The sequence below is a fragment of the Felis catus genome, chromosome B1 (assembly GCF_018350175.1).
Source record: "Felis catus isolate Fca126 chromosome B1, F.catus_Fca126_mat1.0, whole genome shotgun sequence".
NCBI classification, from domain to species: domain Eukaryota; kingdom Metazoa; phylum Chordata; class Mammalia; order Carnivora; family Felidae; genus Felis; species Felis catus.
In genome coordinates, this window is record NC_058371.1 from 49,862,798 (window position 1) to 49,882,500 (window position 19,703).

Genomic DNA, 19,703 nt, shown 5'->3' on the forward strand with positions numbered 1-19,703 from the left:
CCTCGCTTGCACGCTCTCTCAAAAAAAAAAATAATAATAATAATAATAAAATATAAATATCATATTTGACACATTAGTCTACACCTGGTAGTGTACTAGAGGTTGCTCACACAGGCTCACAAGAGGCAGTTGTGTGCCTTTCTTCATGACTCCACATTAAGTGAGTAGCTTGAAAGTGGCATGGTTGGTGTATTTATACTACAAACTTTGTAGATGCTACAAAACAGAGCTTACCTCCATCCAGAAAGCCAGTTGTTAAGCATTTATAAGCATACCACTGTATCTTCCTTTTTTCACTTTACTTACGTTATCATTGTTGAATGGCTACTTATTTGGTTATTTTTCTAGATACCTAACTAGAATGTATCTTTATTTTAACAATTTCCTATTATTGGTCTACTGTTCCTTTAGCGTGTATTTCTTGAAACAGAATTTGTCACTTAAAAGGTATACACATTACAATTTTTAGTAAGTACTGTGAGATTGTCTATTAGAAATATTATACTAATTTATATACTGCTCTTCCATGGAGATATTTCCTCATACCACACCCAACTCTTAGTTTTATATTTGGAATGCTCAGACTTAAAAAAATGAAGTTCTCTACTTTTATTCTTAAAAAATGTTTAATAGATACTCACACAGTTAAAAACCCAAAAGTTATATGAGTACATGGGAAAAAAAATCTCCCATTTATGCCTGTGTCTCCCAGCTACCCAGTGCCCTTCCCAAGGTAACTTGAATATTACAATGAATTTTTATATCCTTTCAGAGGTGCTTATGCATGTACAAGCAGGTATATTCCTTTTTCTTTTTTCACTCAAATGGTAGCTACTATTCACGTTTAACTATATATCTTGGAGACTAATACCTGAAGAGAAAAGTCTTCCTCAATATGTTTTATGACCTCATAATATGCCATTCACTGGATAAACACATTGTTTCTAATATTTTACTATTGCAAACAGTTTTTGTATATCATTTAACATAAATGTGAATAAATCTGTACATAAATTTTTAAAAGAATTGCTTGATCAAGAGTATAATTTTTTAGATACAATTGACATATATTAGCTTCATAAAGTATATAATTTTGGTAAATATTACCAAATTGTCTTTTATAGAAGTGGTATGGATTTATATTCCCATCTCCGATATATGAGAGTATATTTCTCCACACATTTGCAAATGCAACATACTATCAGACTTGGATCTTAACCTGATGGATTAAAAATGTAGAATTGTCATGTAATTTTAATTTTTTTAAACTGTGAGTGAGCTTAAGCTCGTATATTTGTATTTCATTTTTTATAAACTATCCATATCTTTTGCTAATTTTCCTTAAGTAGTAGACTTTTATCTATTTATAAAACTTATTTATTAATAAAATTAGTCCCTTTATCTGCCATACATTTGTAACAATTTTATACCAGCTTTTTTATTGTCTTTTGACTTTATGGAAGTTATAGCCATGCAGAAATGTTGGGGTTTTATGAAGTCAGATTTATCTGTCTTCACTTTTATGGCTTGTAGATTTTGTGTTATAACTAGAAAGTCGTTCTCCATCCTGAGAATATAAAAGCTTTCATCTTGAACTTTGTGGTTTCTTTTTGGTTGTTTACTTTTTTTTTACATTTGAATTTCGATCTACTAGGAATTTATCCTGGTACAAGATATGGTGTGGCTTCAGTGCTATTTTTTTCCAAATACCTAACTAGAATCCACTTACTGAATAATTCATCTTTTCCAGATGATTTGAAATATCACATGTAATAAATAGTAAAACTATGCTTCCAGTATACACAATTATATTATAGCTCAATTCTACTTATTTCTTATTTATTTATTTTTAATGTTTATTTTTTGAGAGAGAGAATGCAAGTGGGGTAGGGGCAGAGAGAGACAGGGAGACACAGAATCTGAAGCAGGCACCAGGCTCTGAGCTGTCAGCACAGAGCCTGATGTGGGGCTTGAACCCACAAATTGCTAGATCATGACCTGAGCTAAAGTCAGATGCTTAACTAACTGAGCCACTCAGGGGTCCCTACATATTTCTTTTCTCTTTCAGTTTAGACTTGTGTGTTCTTCTATATGAACTTTAGAATCATCCTATTTAATTCCCAGGTAACTCTGTTGGTATTTTTATTAGACTTGTGTTAAATTTAATGGCTAAATCAAGGAGAATTTGCATTTTTATAATAGTGATTGTTTCTAGCAAAGAACATGTTTTAAGAGGAGTATATTTTAAAGTTCTTCCAATATATCACTCATTTTTCTTATTAAATTTATTCCTTCCTAGTTGTTTAGCTTTTTTTTTTTTTTTAACTGTGTTTGTACTTGTTTGCTAAGGCTGCCATAACAGTATACTATAGACTAGGCAGTTTAAACAACAAAAATTTATTTTCTCACAGTTCTGGAGGCTGGAAGTCCAAGATCAAGGTATCAGCAGGGTTGGTTTCCTCTGAGAACTCTCTCTTTGTTTTGTGGATGATCACCCTCTTACCATTTCCTCACATGCCTTTTCTAGTAGTCTTTTTTTTTTTTTTAATATGGTCTTTTCTCACATGGTGCATCCTTGGTGTGTAGGTGTCCAAATTTCTTCTTGTAAGGACACCAGTCAGATTTGTTTAGGACCCATCCATATGACCTCATGTAACCTTAATTATCTCTTTAAAGACTCTATCTCCAAATGAGTCATCTTATGAGGTACTGAGAGTTAAGACTTCAACATATGAATTTTAGGGCCTCTTTTTTTGCCTACTAACTGATTGATTGTTATGTATGTATATATGAAAGTGATTTCTGTATTTTACCTTGTACCTTGCCACCTTGCTTATGATTTGTAATAATTTTTACCTTTCTCTTAGTTTTTCCAGGTATAAAATTATATTACTTATAAATAATAATTTTATCTCCTTTATAGTTTCTATACTCACAATTTGTTTCTTTGGTTGCAATCTGTTAGAACTGTTGAAACAAGGCTAAGAGTGGTGGTATAGTACATATTCTTCTTGTATTCCTGACGTTAATGAGAATATTTAGTGGCTTCTGGCATTCCCATTAAGCATGATACTTTTAGATTGAGATAGAGTTATTAAAAAAAAATTTTTTTTAACGTTTATTTTATTTTTGAGAGACAAAGAGCAGGAGCAGGACAGGGTCAGAGAGAAAAGGAGACACAAAATCCAAAGCAGGCTCCAGGCTCTGAGCTGTCAGCACAGAGCCCTACGTGGGGCTCAAACTCACAAACTGTGAGATGACCTGAGCTGAGGTTGGGTGCTTAACCGATGAGCCACCCAGGTGCCTCGAGATAGTTATTTTGTTACTTTAAGAACTTATTCATCATCTCCATGTTTTATTATAACTTTTTAAAAACAAAAACGGATGTTCAATTTATCAAATGCCTTTGGCATACATGAAAATGATTATGTATATTTTTCCTTTGATCCAATGTGTTGAATTTATAAATTGGTTTCCTATTGAACCATCTTTGTATTTTTGTATTTTGTATTTTGGTGATGGCATATTCTTTGAATTTGCTGTTGGATTCTGTTTGCATAAAAATTCATAAATGATACATATAGTTTTATTGTTTTATAGAGTCTGTTGAATTAGGTACAACTTTATGCTTGCTTGTGGAATCAGTTAATATTTTACTATCATCTGTTTCAATTAATTTTCAAGTTTATTTGAATGGAATTGAGCAAAGTTATCTCTTAAAGCTATTTTAGTTTTGTTCTCTTTTTCTTAATGTTTATTTATTTTGAGAGAGAGAGCATGTGCAAGCAGGGGAGAGGCAGAGAGGAAGAGAAAGAATTCCAAGAGAATCCCTCCCCCCAACACAGGTCTCAATCTCGCAAATTACACGAGCTCATGACCTGAGCCAAAAGCAAGAGGTTGATGCCTAACTGACTGAGCCACCCAGGTGCCCCATTTTTGTTCTTATTGTAGCTGTGTGAATGCAGGCATGTGCATGTGTATTTGCTGTTTTCTTCCCTTTGTTTGTTTCTTCTATTTTTATTAGTTTCTGTTCCTTAGTTTACTTTATTGATAGATAATATAGTTAACATTCCTAGTTAGTCATTGATCTATTAAGGTGAATACAGTTCTTGTTCTGCAGAAATTTTAAGTTTTTAGTAATCAAAACTGTCAGTCTTTTCCTCTTATGGCTTCTTTCATGTTACTTTTTATTTTTTTTTTTTTAATATTTATTTTGAGAGAGAGCACGTGAGCAGGGGGAAGGGCAGAGAGAGAGAGAGAGAAGAAAGAGTCTGAAGCAGGCATGGAGTCTGACGTGGCTGCAATCTCACAAATTGTAAGATCATGGCCTGAGCCAAAATCAAGAGTAGGTCGCTTAACTAACTGAGCCACCGGGTGCCCCTTAGTGTTACTTTTTTTAAAATGGCCTTCTGCACCATCATTATAAAAATGTTCTTCATTCTTTTCATACTTTTATGATTTATTGTAATCTGCCTAGAATTTCCTTTTCTTATATGAAGTGACATCTAAATTATTTTGTTTCCAGATGGATTGCCAACAATCCCAACATTATTTATTAAACAATATATGATCTTTTCCCCCATTTATTTGAAATACTTTTATTATATACTAAACTTTCAACATTCTATGAAAAATCCTATTGCTCTTTTTGGATTGTACCAAGTTTATAGGATTAATTTGGGGGATAATTGATATCTTTAAAACATTGCATGTTTGCATGTAGAAACGTGAACTGTTTATGTACTTCAGTTTTTCTCTGTGTCCTTTGATAGAGTTTTATCATTTTCTTTGTATTTCTTGCTAGGTTTATTTCTAGATATTTTTTTAGTTTTTGTTTGCATTATAAATGAAATTGTTTTCATTATGTTTCTTCTCTGGTTATTGATGGTATATAAGAAAACATTTGATTTTTGTATGATCTTACCTAACTTAGTTACTGAACCCTTTGATTCTCTTGGATTTTCTGGATAGTCTTTTGTCTCCTTGTTCCCAATATTTACAGTGTTTTTGTGTGTGTGTGTTGCTTCTGGCACGGCATCTTATTGAACTGACAAGAACCTCTGGAATGGTAGCCTTATTCTTTATAGCACCAAAGGACAAAACTAGGACAGGTGGCCAGAATAGCTGGAAGAGGGGGTGCCTGGGTGGCTCATTCGGTTAAGCGTCTGACTTCGACTCAGGGCATGATCTTGTGGTTTGTGAGTTCAAGCCCCACATCGAGCTCTGTGCTGACAGCTCAGAGCCTAGAGCCTGTTTCCGATTCTGTGTCTCCCTCTCTCTGTGACCCTCCCCTGTTCATGCTCTGTCAATAATAAATAAACATTAAAAAAATTAAAAAAAAAAAGAATAGCTAGAAGAGGGAAGTGGGAAGGAGCATGCTTGTATTTTATCATCAATACCACTGTCTAATTATATTCATACAATAACTAGGTTGAAAGCAAATTAATTTGTTAGGTAAAGAATAAGACTAGATGACTTCTAAGTCTTAATGATAGTTGAGAGTATAAAGAGAGAATTAAGGAGTGACTTTAAGAACTCTTGTATAGACGGTAGTGGGGGCACAAAGGGTAGAAGAACAGGAGTAGGAAGTCAAGAAGAAAGTAATGAAAGTGAGAATGTAATGCCTTATTAGGAGAATAATCATGACTATACAGTGTTCTAGAAGCCAGGGGAGATAAAAGTTTTGTAAAATGTGAGATAGTCATTAATAACTGATGCTACATAGAAGTATTAAGAAAAAGTGAAACAGGGATGTCTGCCTGGCTCAGTTGGTAGACCATGCAACTGATCTTGATCTTGGGGTTGTGAGTTCAAGCTCCACATTGGGTATAGAGATTACTTAAAAATAAAATCTTAAACAACAACAAGCAGTTGTATTTTTTAATGAGGTTATTTGTGATCTGCTTTAGCGTCTCCATCTGCTTCTTAATTATAGTTCTTAACTATTCAGTAGTTTCTTTAATTTGTATTTTCATTTAGATTATCAGCTTGATGGAAACATTAATCAAACCTTACATCTGTTTTATAAGTCTCATGGGACTTTGAAAAGAATTATTCTTAGAGTGGTGGATGATCTATAAATATTTGCTGTTTGATTTTTAGGTAAATCCTAAAGGAATCACACCTTAGTTCTAAGTTATAATTGTAATATAAGTTCTATGTTTTGAGCTTACCAGGCTACTATAATAAACATAAACATAAAATCAGTTACAGATAAAACATAACAAAATTTCTAAATGAAATCAATATAAAAGACAAAATAAACTGATTTATATAATAGAAATGCAAACTGATGACCAGTGATTAAAAACATGGGCCTACTCGACTTCAGGTATGAAGTAGCCAGAGGTGATTTGGTGTTCAGTTTCTGGGGAGTATTGAAAAGCAAAAGTGTCACATGGAAGTCAGAGGACCAGAACTAGGCTCACTGGTTACAAATAAGAATTGGTGCACCAGTTGGTTAAGTGGACAGCTCTTCATTTCAGCTCAGGTCATGATCTCATGGTTCATGAGATCAAGCCCTATGTTGGGTTCCGCACTGACAATGCAGAGCCTACTTGGGACTCTCTCCCTTTCTCTCTCTGCCTCTTCCCTGCTCACACTGCCTCTCTCTCTTCCTCAAAATAAATAAATAAACATTAAAAAAAAAAAAAGGAATTGGAAATGGGGCTTCCCTGCTCCTGAAAGGAAGTTTGTATAGTGATACCACCTGTCCCTTGAAGCTGTAGTTAATATAAAAATATTATCTAGAGATGTGGGAGAGCACCAGCACAGCCTTAAGACATTCAATGTTTAAGCCAAACTGTAATGACTCCATACCTGAATCTCCAGTAACCAATAATACACAACCTGGTTTTTGATGAGGTTCCTGTGGGCACTGGTGAAGACAAACCAAAAGCCATAAGACAGGGTGAGATGAGGGAGAGAGGAAGGGAGAGAGAGAGAGAAAATTCTCACTCAAGATCTGCAAACTAAAATCCCAAAGCACAATTTAAAAAAAAAGGCCAGGGGCGCCTGGGTGGCGCAGTCGGTTAAGCATCCGACTTCAGCCAGGTCACGATCTCACGGTCTGTGAGTTCGAGCCCCGCGTCAGGCTCTGGGCTGATGGCTCAGAGTCTGGAGCCTGTTTCCGATTCTGTGTCTCCCTCTCTCTCTGCCCCTCCCCCGTTCATGCTCTGTCTCTCTCTGTCCCAAAAATAAATAAACGTTGAAAAAAAAAATTAAAAAAAAAGGCCAAACTTAGAAAGCATCTAACAAAATCAACAATCAGAAGATGGATTTGCCCCCAGATGAAATGAAAGTAATAAGATAATTTTTTAAAGACTTAAGAATAAGAATGTTTAGGATTCTCCAAAAGATAAACAATATAAACCATTTTAAAAGAATAAGAAATTATGATAAGTCAGCAGAAATGAAATAATAATAGACAAATAAGAACCAATTTTAAGACATCTTAGAATTGAATTTATGAAAATTAAATCAGTAGATAGAATGAACCCTAACATAAGACATGGTTGAAGAGGGAATTAGGGAAGAAGAAAGTTATTCTCAAGAGTTCACCCAGAATACAGAATACAGAGAGACATACAATAGTAAAAAATTATGTAATGTAGTTAAGAAACATGAAAAATAAGGATTGAGGAATTTCAGTATACATCTAATGGGAGTTCTAGAAGAAGAGGCCATAAGAATGGCTAAGAAGCAGTAACCAAAGACCTAATGTCTGAAAATTCTCCAGAAATGAAAACTTGGGTCCTTACATTAAAAGTACATTCTGCATACTAAGTAGAAGAAATAAAAATCACAATGAGAAACATTCAGTGCAACTACAAAGTGAAAAGGATAAAGAAAAACTTAAAAGCTGCCAGAGAGAGGAAATAAATCTCTAAAACATTATCAGTTAACCTTCTCAACAGAAACAATAGAAACTAGAAGGCAATGAACTAATGTTTTTAAAATGCTGAGAGAAACTTTACCCATCTATACCACCATTCAAGATTGAGGGCAAAATAAAGACATTTCAGGCAAAGACTAAAATAATTTATCGCTGACATACCCTATCTGTAAGAATTTCTAAACGTCATCCTTTAGCAAGAAGAAAAGGGAATCCAAAGGTAGGCATAGGGTGTAATTTTGACAAAAAAGACTATTGTCTTCAGTATAACTAAAGATAATAAAAAATAATTATTTTTGTAAAGGTTGCTTTGAATTTCTGGAAAATAATCTAAAGTGTGCTAGGAGTATTCAAAAAGATGAAGGTGCTGATCATTTTAGCTATAATTTTTTTTAATAAAATGAAGTATATTTTCTAAATGTATGTGTTTATTGAGTACCTACTATGTGCTGGCACTGGTCTAGATTCTGGGGATAAAACAGTGGAGAAAATAATCTCTTCATGGAGTGTATATTTTAGTGGAAGTAAACTGTATACTGCTTAAAAGAAACAGTATAACCCAAACAGACAGACTTGAATATATTGGTAGACAGGAAAGGATGCACCTGGAAAATCTATTGCTGTGATGAAGTGAAAAGCTGATGTGACAATATTAATCTCAGATAAAATACAGTTTAAGGTGAAGAGCATTAATAAGCAAAATGAGCAACTAGAGCATTATTGAATTTACATAACATCTAACAGAGGCTTGAAAGTGAAAACTGACAGGATTTGAAGAAAACTGATGAGTCCCCGGTTATGATAGATTTTGGCATACCTCTATTAAAACAGGTGAACAGAAAATTGAATGTATAGAAAATTTGAACGACAGAACTAATTGATATAGTACACAGAGGAGATTTTGTACCCAACAGAGAGTATGTGCTATTTTCGAGTACACAAGGAATACTTAGAAAAATCGTGTCCTAAATCACAAGTCTCCAAAATTTAAGGTAACCAGAATAATATAGACCATGTTCTCTAACCACAATAATTAAAATTGAAACCAACAATAAAAAGAGATTTTCAAAAACTCATATCAATAGAAACTAGAAAATGTACTTACAGATAACTCATAGGTTAAAGAGGAAGCTTGAAAACAGCCAGCAGGTAGGTAGAAGGAAGGGCTATAAAAGATATGCACAAAAACTAATAAAATGGAGGGGGGGATTAATACTTCCCTAATTTTATATTGTAATGATCAATGATAGGACTAACAGAATTGGCCAAGAAGAATATAGGTATTATATTTGAGGCTCTATTCCTATTCATGGCTTATTTTCTACATTAATAATCTTTTTCTTTAGAAGATACCATTGTGAGCTAATAAGAAAAATATAGGACTCAAAATACAAAATAGAAACTTAGTTGAAGAGTGTGTATCTTTTACATCTAACAAAATTAACTATAGAACTATGTAAGTGAAAATATCAAATTGTAGAATTACTTTACTGTTGTTTATTTAAAGGATTTATAATGGCCTTTGATAGAAAGTTCTTTCTATATATTTAAGGTATTTTTCTTTCTCTTCTTGTAGGTTACTCAAATGAGTCGTCCAGACCTGATTCTCTTTCTGATGAAATACCTGATGGCTCTCATAGTTGGTATTCCCTCCATTTTTTGGGTTGGAAGCAAAAAGACATGCTTTGAATGGGCCAGTTTTTTTCATGGTCGTAGGAAAAAAGAGTAAGTTGAAATTATCACAGTGTTCACAAACCTCATATTCACATAAAAGTTTTACGTTGCTTATGTTAAAACACTTTGGATTTGGAGGATGTATTTCGACATGATTATAACCTCAGCTGCTACTACTTAGCACAGTAGCGTGTCAAAATTAAAAGCTAAAAGTTTATTCTGACAACGTAGCCAAGTAGAACCAGACTTGAGGTCTATGCCTTACTAATTCAGAATATTTGAGAGAAAGCCAATCTTATTTTCAAAAATTTAAATTTTAACTAAAATTAACAAATTAATGCTTTTATGTATATTATTATTTGATCTTCTCAGTATTCTTGTGAGGGCTGGTATGTATTATTTCTGTGTTACAGACGAGAATACTGACACAGAGAGGTTAAATGCTTTGGCCAAAATCACAGGTATTAGGTTAGACTTTCCTTTCAGTTGCCCATTGTTCTTCCAAGTATACCAGAAATGATATAAAGAGATAACATGTTATTCCATTATGATAAAGTATATGTTAAAGCCAAAATAGATGATATTAAATGCATTATAAAATGATAATGAAATACATTAAAGAAATTATTTTAAATCATTGTTGGCCACACTGCATATTAGAATGTCATGGTAAAATATATTTACAGCATCTTTAATCATAAAGCAAAAGGAAAACAAGACTACAGTATTCACAAAGGAACAAATCATTTCAAACTTTTATTCAGTCTAAATCTTACATGTATACTATACCTGAATTATCACAAATTCTAAGTTGAGTCTGTATGCTTATGATTTTACCTAAACTAAGGTCCATGGAAAATGGGTTTTGGGAGAAGGTTTGTGAAGCTCTTAAGGTTATATTTAAAATGTTGTGCCTTGGGGTGCCTGTGTGGCTCAGTTGGTTGAGTATCGACTTTGGCTCAGGTCATGATCTCATAGCTCGTGTGTTCAAGCCCTGAGTTGGGCTCTGTGCTGACAGCTCAGAGCCTGGAGCCTGCTTTGGATTCTGTGTTTCCCTTTCTCTCTCTGCCCCTCCCCAACTGACACTCCGTCTCTCTCAAAATAAATAAACACTAAAAAAAATTTTTTTAATGTTGTGCCATACATGGGTTAATGTACTTTTCCCATACAACTTAAAATGCCTCATTAACAAAATCTGTATTTTCTTAAGTACAGTAATTAGGCATTACTATTACACAGATTAGATTGAGATAAAAATGCACAGTTTTAAAATGTACATTTCTTATTACTATATCTGAGACTGCTACTAGTGATATCAGATAATGCATTTCTCCTTTAAGTAACAGTTTCACAGAGCAGAGAAGGAAAGAAGGGGAAAGAGTTATTCAACAATAACAACAAAAACCTATTTCCTGGGCATTCATTTTTTAAGAAAGTCTTTATAGAATGCTTACTATGTGCCATGAACTATGTTGCAACACCAGGGATGCAGCAGCAAACAAATAGGCTGAGTCCCTGCTTTCATGGAATATCTGTCCCTATGGGATTTACTGTGACTTATCTGTATATTCTTTGACATTTTTAAATATATTTAATCACACTAAGAGATAATACGGAGGAAAGGTCTTGTATTAAACATTTCTGGTCACCTCTGGACCTTATACAAACAGTTCTGTAATAGGGTTATATTAGAAAGTCTAGGTAGAACTAAACCCAAGCTACTCTTATGGAGAATTATCTTAATTATTTGGGGGATCCTGGTTGGGCCAGAATCATTTTGAAACTGGTCAGAACTCCCAAGACCCTTCTATTTGGTTTTCTGTGACCATGGATCCCCACCTAACAAAGCCATTGTAATCCTCCAAGCCAGGACTGTGCCCTGGGCTAGAGGGCAGCTCCTTATGCTGGAGCTCAAGGGTATGAGCATCCCATAGCTATTTCTAGCATGTGTCTTCTATTTTAGCCTTGAGAAATAACTGTAAAGTAATCGTAATAATGGTTACCAATTAATTGAGCACATTTAATATTCTAAGCACTGTTCTAAACATTTTATATATTATTAAACCATTTAATCCTTCAAATAGCCTTGTAAGAAAGATCATCATTTTACAAATAAGGAAACTGAGGCATGGATTCAGGGTTTCATAGTGAATGCTAGAATTGAGATTCAGAACCAAGCATTCTGACTCTAGGCTCTAGTCTTTGCTCTCAACCTCTTTGTTATGTACTGTGCTACAAAGAGACTAGTTTCTAAAATTGTGCTAATCAAATTAGTGTTTTCCCTCTAAGTGAAGCCACACTTAAGGTTGTGCTTATACTAGTAATGCTGACACTGATTGAAATATTTTTAGAAATCTTCTTTTGGAATTATCTGGATCATATCACCTAATTTCTCTGTAAAATGAGGGGACAAACCTTTACCATTTCAAGGTGGATTAAATTTTTGGCATAACCAGATGTCAGTTTGAACCAAGTTTTAAAAATAAGTTTAGAAAATAAAGTCAGCAATCAAGACTGACTTGGGATTTATGAATATATGAGTAGGGCCTCTGATGAAGGAGAAACAAATACTGTTTGTTTTTTTCAGCTATCTTTGACTTGTTCTTTCTTCTATCCAGTTTTTGACACTTTGTTTCCAGGGTGTGTGTGTGTGTGTGTGTGTGTCTGTCTGTCTGCCTCTCTCTCTCTCTCTCTCTCTCTCTGTCTCTCTCTCACACACACACACGCAGACACACACACACACATATATGTTATGTTTTATCATTAAGTTTGATCCTCTACTGTTGGTTTTATTGCGTGACTTTTGGAAGTTCTCTAATCCTTTAGAACCTCAGATTTTTCATCTATAAAATAGAGATCACAGTATTTATTCTTAATAGATACCTATTCATAACAGATAACTCATACTCTCTTAGAGATACCCTCTTAGGACATTGATCTCCATAATAAAATAAAAACATTATTAAGAAGGATCAAAGGAGAGTGTATGTAAAATACCTGGCACAGTGTGGGTACTCAACAGATATTTGCCTTCCTTTAGCCCTTTTACCTCCTGCTAAAACAGTAACAGTAACAACAATCCTTTTGTAATCTGAAAACTTAGAATATATGCACTCTTTTAAAAAAATTTTTATTCATTTTCATTTTTTTAAATTTTATTCATTTTTATTTTGAGAGAGAGAGAGAGACCGAGCATGAGCAAGGGATAGGGGAGACAGAGGGGGACACACAGAATCCGAATCAGGCTCCAGGCTCTGAGCTGTCAGCACAGAGCCCCACATGAACCCATGGCTCGAGCCCCACAGCTCGAACCCATGAACTGCGAGATCATGACCTGAGTTGAAGTCGAACGCTTAACTGACTGAGCCACCCAGGTGCCCCTAGAATATATGCACTTTGTTAATGTATGATCCAATCTTTATATGTTAGAGTTTTGTTTTTTTCATGAAATTGTTTATCTAATTTTAATTTAAACATCTGATTCTCATAGTTGCTTGTTTACATAAACTGACACTGATCTTTGCAACTATTTCACTGGCTCTTCTTATCAGTTTAATTACTGCTTTGTTTATCATCATAAATAAATGTTTTTAACCTTTCCATAGCAGTTAAAAACTTTTGCTCTTGACAGTAATTCATCTCCTTAGTTTTTTTTCCTTAAGGCTTTAATATATCCGGTAGTTAATTTTATGTTCACTTAATTTTTCATATGTTTTGTTTAATTATGACCAATCATGTTTAATCTAGCACTGAACAACTGCTTTACCATAAAACCAACTTGTAGCCTGAAAACAACTGTTGTAACTTACAAGTTCAAAAAATAGCTGTGTTACAGTGAGACCTCTGATACATCCATAAACCATGCAAGAGCAAATTTCTCTACTTTATTATAAAATCTTTTATAATATTTCAGTGTGATTGAGAATCAAATTTCTTTTTTTTTAAGTTTATTTATTTATTTATTTATTTTGAGAAAGAGAGAGAGAGAGAGAGAGAGAGAGAGAGAGAGAGAGAGAGAATGAATCCCAAGCAGGCTCTGTGCTCCTCTGCCTCACAGACTGTGAGATCATAACCTGAGCTGACATCAAGAGTTGGACACTTAACTGACTGAGCCACCCAGGCACTCCTAGAATTATAAGCTTCTTTAATTGAAAGGAACCTTTTAGAAATGATAAAATTGTATAGCTTCATTTCATAGATGACAAAAATGAAAGAAAGGGAATAATGACTTGCTTAAGATCGTGTATTTATTGAACTAAAATCCTGATTTCCTTATTTTGATGCAGGCTTCTTTCCATCATACCACTTTAGAGTACAGATTGATAGGGATTTTTGTTGTATTCTTTCCTCTGTCAACGATGTTACCTTATATCTCTGCTAAAGACATTATTTGAAGAGCAATTAATTTCAAGAATAATGTCAGTATGTCACAAAAGTGTTGTTTATTGGTCTATGGGAATGTTAGTCTGTATCTTAAACTTAGTATTTTGTTTTCTAGGATAGTGAATGAGAGCCGACAGGTACTACAGGAACCTGATTTTGCTCAGTCTCTCCTGAGGGATCCAAATACTCCTATTATAAGAAAATCAAGGGGAACTTCCACTCAAGGAACATCCACACATGCTTCTTCAACCCAGCTTGCTATGGTGGATGATCAGAGAAGCAAAGCAGGGAGTGTCCACAGCAAAGTAAGCAGCTACCACGGCAGTCTCCACAGATCCCGTGATGGCAGGTGAGTTTTTTTGGAAGATTAGTTTATTTCATAAGTTGAATTAGTCACACATCTTAAGAATGAAGAGTAGCCAAATCTGAAATAGAAGTTGGACATCATTTGTATTTTTTTTTTTTTAATTTTTTTTTCCAATGTTTTTTTATTTATTTTTGGGACAGAGAGAGACAGAGCATGAACGGGGGAGGGGCAGAGAGAGAGGGAGACACAGAATCGGAAACAGGCTCCAGGCTCTGAGCCATCAGCCCAGAGCCTGACACAGGGCTCAAACTCACGGACCGCGAGATCGTGACCTGGCTGAAGTCGGATGCTTAACCGACTGCGCCACCCAGGCGGCCCTCATTTGTATTTTTTAAAAAAAATTTTAATTGAAGTATAATTAACATAGAGTGTTATATTACTTTCAGGTGTACAATATAATGATTCAACAGTTCTCTACATTATTCAGTGCTCATCATAAAAACTATAGTCTTAATCCCATTTGTCTGTTTCACCCATCTGAAAGAATTTAAGAATCTTTTTTTGTCTCTTTTTTTCTTTGTTCATTTATTTTGCTTCTTAAATTCCAAATGTAATGTGAGTGAAATCATATGGTATTTGTCTTTTTCTGTCTGACTTATTTTACTTAGCATTATGCCCTCTAGGTTTATCCATGTTGTCAGCGATGGCAAGATCTTTTTTATGGCTGAGAGTAATGCTACCCCCTTTTATTTTTTAAAGTTTATTTATTTATTTTGAGAGAGAGAGAGGAAGGTTGAGCGGGAGAAGAGAGAGAGAGAGAGAGAGAGAGAGAGAGAGAGAGAGAGAGAGAGAAAATGAATCCCAAGCAGGCTCTACACTCTGCATGGAGACTGACATGGGGCTTGATCCCACAAATGAGATCATGACCTGAGCCAATATCAAGAGTTGGATGCTTAACCAACTGAGCCACCCAGGTGCCCGTATTCCCTTTTTTATATATACCACATCTTTTTTTTTTTTTTTTTTAAGTTTATTCATTTTTGAGAGAGAGAGAGAGAGAGACGGAGCATGAGCAGGGAGGGGACAGAGAGAAAGAGAGGGAGACAACAGAATCCGAAGCATGCTCCAGGCTTGGAGCTGTCAGCACAGAGTCCAACTTGGGCATTGAACCCATGAACCATGAGATCATGACCTGAGCCAAAGTCAGACACTTAACCGACTGAGCCACCCAGGCGCCCCTATATACCACATCTTATTTATCCATTCATATATGGGTGGACATTTGGGTTGCTTCCATATCTTAACTATTGTAAATAACGCTGCAGTAAACATAAGGGTGCATGTATCTTTTCAAACTCGTGTTTTCATTTTCTTTTGGTAAATACCCACTAGTGGGATTACGGGATCATATAGTAATTCTATTTTACATTTTGTGGGGAACCTCCATACCGTTTTCCACAGTAGCTGCACCAGTTTGCATTCCCACCAATAATGCACTAAGGTTCCTTTTTCTCTACATCTGCACCAACATTTGTTATTTTATGCCTTTTTTATTTTAGTCATTCTGACAGGCATGTAGTGATATCTCATGGTTTTGATTTGTATTTCCCTGATGATTAGTGATGTTGAGCATCTTTTCATGTGTCTGTTGGCCATCTATGTATCTTCTTTGGGAAAATGTCTAATCAGGTCCTCTGTTCATTTTTTAATTGGATTATTCGTTTTTCTGGTATTGACTTGTGTAAGTTCTTGATATATTTTAGATACTAACTCCTTATTGGATATATCATTTGCAAATATCTTCTCCCACTCAGTAGGTTGCCTTGTTGCTTATTGACAGTTTCCTTCACTGTGCAAAAGCTTTTTATTTTGGTGTAGTCCCAATAGTTTAATTTTGCTTTTGTTTCCCTTGCCTGAGGAGACAGATCTAGAAAAATGTTTCTCTGGCCTATGTTCAAAACATCCAAATTGGTACTGAAGAATAAAACTTAACACTATGTGCAGATGACATGATGGTATATAGAGAAAACCCTAAAGACTCCACCAGAAAACTGTAAGAACTGATAAATGAATTCAGTAAAGTCATAGGATAGAAAATTAATATACAGAAATCTATTGCATTTCTTTGCATTAATAATGAAGTAGCAGAAAGAGAAATTAAAAAAAAATCGCATTTACAACTGCACCAAAAATAATTAAATACCTAAGAATAAATCAAAGAGGCAAAAGACCTATATTCTGAAAACTATATAACATTGATGAAATAAATTAAAGAGGACATAACAAATGGAAAAATATTCCATGATTAAGTTTTGGAAGAACCAATATTATTAAAATGTCCATACTACCCAAAACAATCTACAGATTTAATACAATCTTTGTTAAAATACCAACAGCAGTTTTCACAGAACTAGATCAAATAATCCTAAAATTTGAGTGGAATCACAAAAGTTCTGAATAACCAAAGCAGTCTTGAGAAGGAAGAACAAAGTTGTAGGTAGCATAATCCCAGATTTCACAATATACTATAAAGCTGTAGTAATCAAAACAAGATGGTACTAGGACAAAAATAGACACATCGATAGTCCAAAAATAAACCCACACATATGTGGTCAATTAATCTATGACAAAGGAGGCAAGAATATACAATGGAGAACAGACAGTCTCTTCAACAAATGGTGTTGGGAAAACTGGACTTTTTGTAATAGGCAAAAGAATGAAACTGGACCACTTTCTTACACCATACACAAAAATAAATTCAAAATGGGTGAAAGACCTAATGTGAGACCTGAAACCATAAAATTCCTAGAAGTTGGACATTATTAAGCTTTTAAACTTTGCTAGGTACGGTTGCCCTGGATTATGTCCATCAGACTTAAAGCCGCTCAGAGGAGTTTAGAATTTAGACCTGATGCAGTAAGCAAATAATGGAGGCATTGAAGGGTTTTGAGCAGGGAGAAGGTCAGGGTGAAAGTGGATATTTTAGTAAGATATATTTAGCAAGCAATTACAGAATGCATACTATGTTAAACACTATGCTAGACTCTGGGAATAAGATGATTTAGGTATAATCTTTGTTCTTAATAAGCTCAAGAAAGATAGTGTAGTCAGTATTAGTGCTGTAGTTAAAAACATGAGGTCTGGAATGAAAATCCTCGGTTTCCTCATTTGTACAATGGAAATAGAAATATCTGCCCCTTTAGGAATGTTGTAAAGAGTAAATGAGATAATATGGGTAATTGCTTGGAACAGTGCTTATCTCAGTAGATACCTGATATCAACTTCTGTTACTGTAAATGAACAAGTAAAGTAAAATATAAGTATGATGGCAGAGTACAGAACTTGGCAAACTTTTTCTATAAAAAGCCACTTAGTACATATTTTAGGCTTTGTGGGTTGAGCACACGGTCTCTGTTGCAACTATTCATTTCTGTTGTAGCATGAAAGTAGCCATAGAAAATGTGTACAGTCAAATGGAAACAGCTTTTCCTTTTTATTTATTTGTTTTTCAATTAAGCTTTATTTATGGAAATAGGAGGAGCCAGAGTTGGCCACTGAGCCAGTTTGCCAACCCATTTTGTAGGAGCAGTAGTGGCATGGAGGAGGGAGTGAATCTGGTCGGGGAAAGGGTCAGATAGCTTCACAGAGAATCTTTGAGAGAAGGCTGGATGTGTTTTTTCAAATTAGATGATGGAGACACCAGAATTAGAAACTTCTTAGGACTTGGGGCCTGGGTGGCTCAGTTGGTTAAGCTCCGACTTGGACTCAGATCATGATCTCATGGTTTGTGAGTTCGAGCCCTGCATTGGGCTCTCCGCTCTCAGCGCATAGCTGGCTTTGGATCTTCTGCTCCCTCTCTCTGTGCCCCTGCCCCACTCATGCACGTGTACTTTCTCTCTCTCTCTCTCAAAAATACATAAACATTTAAAACAACACAAATTTAAAAAAAAAAGAAACTTCTTAGGAGCTTTTCAATAATTCGGTTGGGAGTTGATGAAGGCTTATATTAGGAGAGTAGTTGCAGTGGGAAGAGAGGAAGAGCTGATTTGAAAAATATGTAGAAAGAAGAAATGTGCCAAAAGATCTTTTGTTTATTTGGTTTTGTTTTTTGTGTTTTTAAGATTTCTAGTTTAGGAAACTGAAAGAATGAAAATTCTAATGCCTGAAATGGAAAGCAGGCTATGCTCACTTTAAGACAGTTTAAGCCCCTGGGTGGCTCAGTTGGTTAATCATCTGACTCTTGATTTCAGTTCAGATGGTTCATTTTGTGGTTCGTGGTTCAAGCCCTGCATTGAGCTCTGTGCTGACAGCTCGGAGCCTGCTTGAAATGATCTTTCTCTGCCCCTCCCCTGCTTGTGTTCTAAATAAATAAACAAACTTTTAAAACTTTTTTAAATTCAAAAAAAAATTTTTTTTAATAAATAAATAAAATACCTGTTTCTACAACTGTGTTATATCCTTCAATCTCATTCCAGCCTTTCTCCCAGTCTTCTCTGTCCTCTGAGCATAGGTCACGATTCTTATATGTACTCTTTTTAAACCTCTGGTTTTTTCTTTCAACTTGCTTTCTTTTGCCTTTTAACTTGGTCCGCTACTCTGTGTTTAAAAAAAAATAGCAGTGTCTTTGTGACATTTTTCTATCTTTTATCCATTTCTTTTTTCTTTTCCTGCCAAATTTTTTAAATGAATATTTTGAATATTTCATTTCTTATATATCCAGTCTTTTTTTTTCTTCTTACCCACTTAAACTGTACTTTCTAACATCACCAATGACCTGTTTTAACCACATTCAAAGATCCTTTCACTTTTTTGCTTTTTTCCTTGCGTTCAACACTCGTATGAGAGAAGTGCTCTTCTAAGTGTTAAGGACATACAGATGGAAGACAGAAGAGTAAACAATCGGTTATAATACACTTTAATGGGTATAATAAAATCATATACAAAATGCTTTGAAATCCCAGAGAAGAAAAACATTTAACTTATTATAGAAAGTCAGAGAAAACCCCACAAACAAGATAGCATTTCTACTTGGAATAGGATGCAGAGGAGGCAGCTGAAATTAAAGACAGGAAAATAGCATATGTGGAGGCAAGGAGGTCAAGCAGGCAGTTAGGTACCAGAGTATGGCTAGAGCATAGTTTGTACACTTGGGCAGATGAAACATGCTGAGAAATTTGGATTTTTTTTCCTGACAGCAATAAGAAACTATTCTTTAATAGTTGGATTTGGGGCCTGGGGATAATAAAATCAGATTTGTGTTTAAGAAAGATTACTTTGGCAACAGCATAGGAGAAGAGGAGATTGTAAGTAATCATAGTTGAGAAGTTTCTGCAGTAATTTATGGGTCCTATCTTAAGATACTCATAAGGAGGGAGGGGATCTGAGAGTCTTTTAGAATATGTTTTGTCAACATTACCCCCTATGAACTATCAGTATTATTTGACA

At 34.7% G+C, this 19,703-nt stretch overlaps 1 protein-coding gene across 5 annotated transcripts in view; it reads left to right on the forward strand.

The window, feature by feature from the left end:
* Positions 1-19,703, forward strand: part of FZD3 (frizzled class receptor 3) — a 97,122-nt gene that overhangs the window by 69,017 nt on the left and 8,402 nt on the right. For all 5 annotated transcript variants that reach the window (XM_003984807.6, XM_045055614.1, XM_019828620.3 and 2 more), the window contains 2 exons: positions 9,471-9,619; positions 14,067-14,300. In XM_003984807.6, the coding sequence (XP_003984856.2) occupies positions 9,471-9,619; positions 14,067-14,300 (383 nt within the window). The remainder of the gene's footprint in view (positions 1-9,470; positions 9,620-14,066; positions 14,301-19,703) is intronic.